Source organism: Triticum dicoccoides, unplaced genomic scaffold, assembly GCF_002162155.2.
Source record: "Triticum dicoccoides isolate Atlit2015 ecotype Zavitan unplaced genomic scaffold, WEW_v2.0 scaffold47090, whole genome shotgun sequence".
NCBI classification, from domain to species: domain Eukaryota; kingdom Viridiplantae; phylum Streptophyta; class Magnoliopsida; order Poales; family Poaceae; genus Triticum; species Triticum dicoccoides.
This window is the reverse complement of record NW_021274979.1, coordinates 5173-14739: the sequence shown is the minus strand read 5'-3', so window position 1 is coordinate 14739 and position 9567 is coordinate 5173. Positions and strand designations below refer to the sequence as shown.

At 44.8% G+C, this 9567-nt stretch overlaps 1 protein-coding gene across 1 annotated transcript in view; it reads left to right on the top strand.

Annotated features, from left to right (window-relative positions):
- Window positions 1-1826: 1826 nt before the first annotated feature.
- Window positions 1827-9567, top strand: part of LOC119346664 (negative regulator of systemic acquired resistance SNI1-like) — an 11304-nt gene continuing 3563 nt past the window's right edge. Inside the window, exons 1-10 of the mRNA XM_037615908.1 lie at window positions 1827-2164; window positions 2553-2615; window positions 2732-2821; window positions 3222-3290; window positions 4236-4317; window positions 4402-4451; window positions 4647-4832; window positions 4912-4982; window positions 5053-5122; window positions 9406-9471. Of these exons, the coding sequence (XP_037471805.1) occupies window positions 2075-2164; window positions 2553-2615; window positions 2732-2821; window positions 3222-3290; window positions 4236-4317; window positions 4402-4451; window positions 4647-4832; window positions 4912-4982; window positions 5053-5122; window positions 9406-9471 (837 nt within the window). The 5' untranslated portion in view covers window positions 1827-2074. The remainder of the gene's footprint in view (window positions 2165-2552; window positions 2616-2731; window positions 2822-3221; window positions 3291-4235; window positions 4318-4401; window positions 4452-4646; window positions 4833-4911; window positions 4983-5052; window positions 5123-9405; window positions 9472-9567) is intronic.

Genomic DNA, 9567 nt, shown 5'->3' with positions numbered 1-9567 from the left:
GCAGGTTGAGTATATGTGGGATCGGGTGCGCCCCGGTGGGTGGGCAGGATACGACGTGGCAGACGCATTCCCATATTCTCCCAGGATATGGACTGGATATGGAGGTTGTCGTCCAGTCTAGGCATTTGAGCCGTATTTGACATGTTCGGTTGGATGACAGTTTTGCGCCCGGGTAGTGGCCAGGCAGCCCGCTCGGATGTTTGGGCGGATATGTAGGATCCGGCTGTAGATGCTCTAATGCAGGGCCGTCCTCTTTGAAGTGCTCCAGTTTGCCAGAAATACAGTAAACCACGGGGAAGGAGATTATGATAGAGTTTTGTATTTAGCATAGAGGCAGTGGAGTAATTTCACATGGTGAAAATAGGGATAAAAATATGAAAATCATTAAAGTAACTAAAAGGGGCATATTATCTATAGGAAAAGGAAAAGCATGGAAAATCATCTAACCCAATGTAAAGAGGGGCAAATTATCAAGTGTCCAAATAAAGCGTGAACCAACCTATGGTTGGATGGTTAGAGGGGGGGCGGGTTCGGTGACCCCCCTCACCACCAACGACCAAGTGATCGACGATGGAGCGGGGCCGCCGATAGACGATGCCTGAAGGATTGGCTCTCTTGGCGCGGCTAGAGTTTCTGGTTGCTTGCCTCATAGGAAAGCTAGGCTTAGTTCATAGGCACGAAAAATGTTAATCTTTTCAAAAAAATCATGATCGATTCCTTTGAGCTGGTGAGTCCAGCGCCCCTGCGAGTACATGTGTGACGCCCCTGATTCAATAGGACTTCTGTTTGTTTATGTTGTCCTCTATTTGCTGTTGCAAACTCTTCCCATGATCTCCTTATCTACTCATCATAGGCGAACTGCTGTGTCGCAAGCACAATAAGCCATACGAGTATATTCATCGCCCATGCAAAGTAAGCTCAATCCGAAAGTTCAAAGGCAATAAATACATCTAAAGCCAGGAAAGTTTATTCTCCGTGGTAAGAGCTACATTACTCTTCTCATTCCAACAACTCTCACAACAACTTCTAAAAGATATAGCTTTATACAATTTAACATAGGTGAGCCTTGCATCCATTACTTAGATGAGTTTAGTCGCCACATTGTGTGGGGCAACACAGTTAAGCTCTATGACCATATGTTCGTAGACTGCAAAAGATCATCCGCATCACCACCACGCCTGATTGCTACTATGTGTGCCACATGACAGAAACATTTGCAACAGACGACAAAATAATGGTAATCCTTTGCAATTGCCCTGTCAAATTTCATACATTAGCATGGTATAAAATGATATAGTAACTAACCTTTACTGTTATTTTCAATACTTTAGCATTTCATTTTCTATGGGTTCCCTTCTCCCACACATGGATGCTGACCGTGGTGAACTGCCAATCACTACTGAAGATGGAACTACCATTGTCACAGCCCGCTTTATCAAGGGTGTTGACAAAAGGGCCATCATCACTAAAGGCTGGAGCAACTTCTTCCGTCAGGCACACATGAACAAAGGGCAATCATATGCTTTCACCTTCAAATGCACTTCCAAGGGACTGCGCTTGATCGTCTACTCAATATAAACAAACTGCAAAAGCCCCTTGTAACTGCAAAAGCACCTTCAAAAGCCCCTTCAAACTACAAGTTATATATCGTAAAAAATATATCATTAGAAACTTCAAATCGTATACTTTCTAATGGTATAAATTTTAGACTATACAATTCATCTTATGTTGGGCAAATTATAGATCAAGGGATAAGCACAAGCCTTATAAACCTGAAATGAGGTAGTAGCATTCTAGTGGCAAGAAAGTCATCTTCCATCAGGCCCCCAAGCCTTGTCTTAATGATCTTTGAATGGGAAAGCACTCGTTCAACTTTTGGTATGAAACCCATAGACCATAGTAACAAGCAAACAAAGCATCTACCAATCAAGTACATATGTGAATGTGCAAGTATGTTACAAACATTCTTACCACTCTTCCACTGAATGAATATTTCGTGTAATGTTATGTGAGAAGTATTTGCTGAATTTGACATCGGAATTATTTATGTAAATCTTTTACTTCTGGAAGGAGAATGTACGATGCTGTCTTTCAGATCTTTCAAAGCAGCAGTTCTTTGGAGCTAACCATTGCAAGTTTCCATCTCTTAATGGAGCTGGGCAAGGTGAAATGTTCTCTACCCCTTTCTCTCTCTTTCTGCCACCTTCGTGCAAGTTGACGTGTCCCTTGTCCCTCCATTTGTCTATCATGGTACTTTTGACAATGGGGAGATAGATTCTGGCCTGCTATGTTAGCCATTCTCATTCATATCCGTTAGCAGAGAAAAGCCACTGATTTGGCAATGTTTCTTTTTGTTGTGTAGCATGACTAATATTCACTTAACTACCCAAGCAGTGCTCCTTTTGTGGTTTACGGGAGCTCCATTTTATCATTACTATACTACACTGATATACCACTAAACTGTAACATGTAAAAACCTATATGTTGTTAAGTTAGTATATTGTCATTTCATGGTTCATCTCATTTTGTGTGCTTTTGATGTTAACTTGCAGCAATATCCAAGAGTATATTTGACAAATTTTGGTTCCCATCCAACTCTAGTTATAGTTAAAGAGGTAAAGGATGACATAATGTATTAGATGTTTTTTCAACAAACTATGTACTGTTGTATGTTTTATACTTCTATTGGATTTAAAAATCTAACATGCATAAGTAATTTCCCATTTTCCAGTCATGGTCACCATTTCTCCTTGGCAACAATGTAGCTTCTGGTGAGATTGGGAGAAACACCAGTCGCTCAGATCATCTCTTTGATTCTTTGGTAAGCTGGTATTAGTGTGCTACATTATTTTCTTATGCTTTATTCATATTTGCAAATTCTGTTTTCCTGCTTATGAACATATTTGTCTTGAGTTTCCCTGCTCTTATTGGACCAAGAAGCATATCCTCACTGTATGTTCTTGGGGCCTGGGTACTTTAGCCTATATTATGCCTTTACAGGTTTTCTTCTACTTTTGTTCTTGTCCCCTAGCCACTTGATTACTTGAGTTCCTTGAAGACTACGTTTTACTGTTGTATTATATGTTGGTAAATATTTGAAGTGTGAATTAGGAACTATCTTTTGGATGTTAAAGACTATTTTGCAATACTTATTATCATAGTATTTGGCTTCCTCATTTTTCTGTGTCCGAAGTATCTGATTCAGTTTTACCCTTCTTTAGAGATTTTCTTTGTTGACCGAGGCTATGGTTGAAGCATCGAATGACACAGGTGCTAATAGTGGGCTTAAGGTAAATCCCTGATGGTCTCTAACTCCAGAGAATATTGGAAAAGTCCACTTCTCAAACTGAAACTTCCACAAATGTCCACTTTTAAGTCACAAACTCAACTGTCCGAGTTGCGACTTGAACTATCCTGTCCATTTTTCAATCACAGGTGGTTTCAGTTGACGCAGATGCCACATGTACGCACATCAGTACCATGTCACTACCATGTCATTTAACAGATCAATTCAAGTTGACTGGATGGATGAGTCTAGGTTAAACCACCGAAAGAGGCCTACCCCTGATCCACTTATCCTCCCAGAATCTAATAGATTTGCCATTCCCCACACTAAATGATCCAAACTGAACAAATTTATCCTTAACTTTCATGAGGCCCTTCCAAAAGTGAGAGTCCGTTGGTTTGACTTTAATCGCCATGAGTGATTTTTGCCCCAAATACTTACTTCATAGGAGCGACCGCTAAATTTCATCCTTGCTTAGCAGCTTAAACAACCATTTACTCATAAGTACATAATTTTTTACTAGTAATTTATGAATCCTGAGGCCACCCTGGTCTTTAGGGGTACAGAAAGAATTCCCATCGTGCTAAACGATCCTTTCTCTTGTGCTTCTGGAGAAAACTCCTGCTTGTTGTCTCCAAATGGCAACAAAAAAGTTTATGTTCTTTAACTAAGTCTGAAACGTGACTATGTTTAGCCAGGTCCCTAAAACTCTTGCTATTCCAAAAAATCCCTCTCATTTCTTATTATTCTTTCATTTTGAGAACCGCCAAAGTAAATGATACCTAATAAAGATAACCTGAGGGTGTACCTCAAATTAGGAAGGGTTACACTATGCGTTTTTCTGTTATGGTATCGCATTCCTTGGCAGTACTATAGAAACTTTGCATCTATATTATACATTTCTTTGTCTGTCGTTGGGATTTGAAGCTTGTTCTGTTCTGTAATTTAGCATATAGAGAACATGGTGCTGTTCCAATATCTCGTTCGCACACTTGAGGCTGATTTTATACCTCGTCATATTGCATATAAAGGTAAAAGTGCCTGTCAACTTAACTGTTTTACATTCCTGTGTATAAGACAATATATTCTTAAACATTCTTGTGATTTTGTTGCAGAGTCATTAGACTGGGTGATCATCAGGGAATCTGTTTTAAACGTGCTTCTGGTAATACCTACCTACATCTGTAATTTATAAAAAGTAGCTTAGCTTTCTGGGCTAAAACTTTGTTTGTTGTTTCATTGCCTCGTCATATTTTGTTGAAGATTTTTTTTTACCATTGACATAGTCACAGTTACGTGAAATATTGCAACGTCTGTGTTATTTTATGACATTTTTGGAATCCCTAATATTCATTAACAGGGATCGCGAAAACTGGTATTCAAAATGTTTGTCAAGAACTGCATATCACTTCTGAACCAACATCAGCGTGAAATTGAAGATGACATATCTTCTAAATCAGCATCTGATTTAGATTCTTCCTTAACCTTTTCATTGCTTGAGTTTGAAAGAGAAGCGCTTATATCCGTGAAAAAACTTTTCATTATGGTGAGCTATACCATTGTGTTTTTGATCATACACAGATTGTGTGAAGTGCAGATGCTAACTATTTCAGTCTTTTTTGTAGGTTATAAACCTTGACTTGATTAGGAAAGAAGCAGACAAATTGGGCCTGACTTCAAGGGCTGATGGCCTCAGGTTTGGTTCTTGGTTTCATTTGCTTAAGAATGTAGCCATTGTGCCTGATATTCCATTTCCTTCTCTGTAGGAATCCTATCCTGGAAGTTATTCTAGAGGAGCTAACTTACAACACAATCTACTTATCCCCATTTCTTTTGGTAACTGCAAACCACTGCATCCTTCTGGCCTCTTACTCATTTTTCATGGATATCTTAATGTTACCATAATGTTGAACTTGCACGAGAAACTGAATTGGTGGTTCATTTAAAGCTTGTTGTAAACCCACTCAAAGTTCCTAGTAAAGCTTGACAATTTTCATTTTATTACGAGTTCGCTTGATGCCAGCTAAAGATAGGAAATAAAGACCACATACTAAATTAGAATAGCTGACTTTACTTGAAATCTAGTACTCTAATGTTCTGTTAATTCATCAATCAGTAATCCGCACATGTGCTGGATTTTCCCCAGGAAAAGGAAATGTGCACAACCCTTAAGCTTCCGCGTACTAGTTGCTGAGATAGAAGAATAAGATGTCCCCGTAGCTTTATAGTAACTGCACAGTCAAGCATAATGCCAGTTAAATTAGCATTCGTTGTTACACATCTATAATTAATTTTCCTATTCCCTGTGTGATGTCCCTGTTGTATAGGGGGATTCCTGTTCTTTTTTCCAAGATCAGGCAGGAGAGCTGCATGCATCAGTAATAAGATAAAAGGAGTTCTACAATGTCATTTGAAAGGCATGACCCAAAGAAAAGACACAACCCAGAAAAAGGGAAACACACAGCCACCTAGGCAGCCTGAAACGACCTAAGGATTGCTACCACTAAAATACTTTTGCCGACGGCCATCCATGACCTCAAACACAATCGTCCTCACCAGGCCACACCCTAGTCAATTACAAGTATAATCTGTAAGGCATGGGAAGCAGTCATCCACCATGGGAGTTTGCAGCAACAGCCAAAGCACTGCACCATCCGGCTATGACCCCGGCAACTCTTGTACAAGCATCACGGAGGCAGCAGCAACTTTTTTCTTTTGGAAAAGGAGGATATACCTCCAGCCTCTGCATCTGGACGATGCATGCAGCCATTTTATTAATTATTCACAAAGACCATACAAAGTAATACATCAGTAACCCTGAAGCCACTATCTGGCAACACCTGTTGCTATTCCTACCCCTTCGATGAAGGTGTGCTGAATATCCGGGCCGAATACCAAACAGACATTGCACCAAACCCTAACATCTAAAGTCGGATGCCCTAGCCCAGCCACACACCGGGACTGGGTCACACACCGGTCCGATGCACTCTCAAAGATCACCGCAGCCGTCTTCCACCAATCCCTCTCTAGAGCAAGCACTAACGCATCACCATTGCCAGGCTGCCGTCGACGCCACCACGGTGCCACACAGCGCCACCACCCTTCACGTATCCATCCACACGTGCCCGTTGCCGAAACTCCGCGGCGCCATGCCACCGAGATCCGCCGCCGGCCATGAGGTAGATGTAACACCGCTTGTCCTCTTGTCCCCTCTAGCCAGCGGTTGCTCCAAAACGTTGCCCCCAGGAGGGAGAACGAAACCGCATGCGTCATCATCGTCCGATCCGGTAGACCCAGATCTAGGGTTTCCCCCGGAACACCCACCACCTTCCCATGCTCACCGAAGGCGACACCTCCATGAAGATGACGCCGCCGCGAGCGTCGCTGCCGCCCAATCCGGAGGGATTTGGGTTTTCATCCCGGTACACGAGCAAAGGAGGGAGGCAGAGGCGGAATGGAGAACCTTGACGGCGCCTATATGTAGGGGACGGCGCCCGCTGGCGTCGCCCTCGTCGTGGCCGGAAGATCCGGCCTTGGATTTCTTTGGGCTCCACACTTCCCCATCCCTTTCTTCAGACGCGGCACCGACGACCAAGGGCAGCCGGAGACCAAATCGTGAGGCTTGGATTGGGACGGCGTCAGATCCGGGACGGGTGCCCCCGAGGCCACCACGCCCGCAGGCACCACCCGCCACCAACTTGCCGCCCGTGTGGCCAAGGGGGGCGGCCAGCACCTGCAACAGCCGCCGCCTCGGTTCCAAGTCCCCCGTGCGCGGCAGGGCGGACAGTATCCTCACCGCCATCTTCTCCGACGGCCGCGCGGCGTTCCAGCGACCCCCTCCGATGGCAGCCACTCCAACCACGACGCCTTCAAGGACCGTCACCAGCCTGTCCAGCACCGTCAAGACTACCAATGACTAGCCGTGGAACCGAACGGATAGAAGAGAGCCGGCAGTGACGAGGGTTTGGTGAGGTGGGAGAACGGCCAATGGTTTGGGAAGGGGTTGAGGCAGTGAGGGTTTGCTTCATGGGTTTACAAGTTACCCTAACATTGGTCATTTTATTTTTGAGAGCCCCCGTTTTAAATTCCACCGAATTTATACAAATCAGCTAAAGGTGACTGACTAGAGTTAAGGTCTCAGTAGAGATCTGATATGCATATTACTGACTACTTTGATTGCTTTGCTTCATGAGTACTACTCAAACTTGCACAAGAATGTCTTAGTAATACCCATGATTGTACTTTCCAAATTCCTAACTTTTATGTCTTGTAAAGCAATCAAACCAAGACCTATGATGGTTAAGCAGCTACTATGTTAGTGTTTTGGGTCTTCATGTGGTTTTACAGGTAAAAGGGTGTTCCGGGTCAGCTGTACGGTTGAAACTGAAACTTGTCTCTTTTATTTTTGGTCATTTATATGGAATAGCTGTGCTTTAGCAGGCTATACACTAATAGAAACACCACCACTATTGGGTGCAATAGCTGCCATAGCTATATCAGCGGAACTCCATGCGTAGCTGTGATAGATAGCTATTTAGAAAACTACTTGGCAACTAAACTGTTTGCCAATGATTGAGTAAATTGCACGAAACCACCACTTTAAAGGCTAGGTTTGCGATAAACACTAGGATACATTTTCTCGACAGAAAACACCACGTCTTGCATATTTTTTTTGCAAAAAACACTGATCGGCGGATTTGACTCGATTAAGCATGTTTATGACAGACTGGGCCTGCTAGTCAGGCTGACGTGGCACCACCTAATTAACGGCGATGTTGGCTAACGTTATCATCATGTGTGGCCCTGTGGGGTCCACCTGTCATTGAAAGAAAAAAGGAAAAAAATCTGGTGCTCGTCAACCTCCTGCCGCTGGACCAATTCGTCCAGATCCGTTGCTGCTCGCCGCGGCCGCCGCTCCTCGCTGCTGCTGCGCCGCGCCCGCTTGCTACCGCGCCCACTGCTCGCCGCGGCCGCCGCGCCTCCCTGCTGCCGCGCGTGCTGCCTGCTCGTCGCGCCCGCTGCTTGCTCATTGGCCGCCGCGCCCGCTGCCTGCTCGTCGTGCCTGCTGCTTGCTCGCTGGCCGCCGCGCCCACTGCCTGCTCGCCGCGCCTGTTCGCTGCTCGCCGCACCCGCTGCCTGCTCGCTGCTCACCGCACCAAGGGCGAGGCAGAGGACGCCGCATGTCCCGCCCCCGCGCCCGGTTGAGGAGCGGTCTGCCGCAGCTCGCCAACAGCCCGCTGCCGCACCTTCTCGCCTGGAACCACCTCGCCGCCGCCCAGTTCGTCGCGGCTGCACCTCGAACTCCGGCGGGCGGCCAAGGTGCATGGCCGCACGCGGAAGATGCCATCGCCCCTGCTCGCGCTGACGAATTCCGGCAGCGCACCCCTGCTGCCCGCGCCCCTGTACTTCGACGTCGTCACGGCCCGCTCCAGCGTCAGCGGAGACCGCCTTCGTGAACCTCCGACGCCCCACAACACCTGCACGCCACATGCTCGATAAAATGACGCAAAGAGTAAGTGGTTTGAGAGAGAGTGAGGAGTGTTTCGCTGACGAGCTGGTCCCGCGCCCAGCAAAACCTTTCGTTGTAACGGTGTGAGAGATTGATGCCATGTCAGCCTGATTGGCGGGCCCCATCTGTCATAAACACACTTAACCGAGCCAGATCCGCCGATCAGTGGTTTTTGCAAAAAAAAATACGCAAGACGTGGTGTTTTTTGTCAAAAAAATGTATCCTAGTGTTTTTCACAAACCTAGCCTTCAAAGTGTTTTTTTTGTGCAAATTACTCCCAATGATTAGGCACATGGCTTGGTTTACCAGCTTCTTTTTTTGGTGAAGTGCGGACTTTGGAGTTTGGACCATCGCTGATGGGTACCTCAAGTGTTTAATAACTGTTTGGACACAAGTTAGATATCTGGTGCCATTGAGATACGAAAACTTGCACCTTGAATTCTTATCCGATGAATGCTATATGATATTTTTTTTTGGAAATGAAAACAAAGAGATCAAAGCTATCTAGATATCAGAACCTGTACGCATAATTTTGTTTCTATTTGCTGCTCATTTTCCTGGTACTCCACTTTGATAGTAAATTAATGATTTTGTTTATCAACCGCAACAGGCCTTCACGGAGTGGAAGTGGAAATTGCAGATTATCCTGCTGTACTTCTCAAGATATCAAGTTAAGGTATGCTAAATTTACTTTATAATCACCTGATTCTTAGCATGCAAATGCCTTCTGTGCAACTAAAGAAATGCCCCTTTGGAGACAGTGATTGGTGTT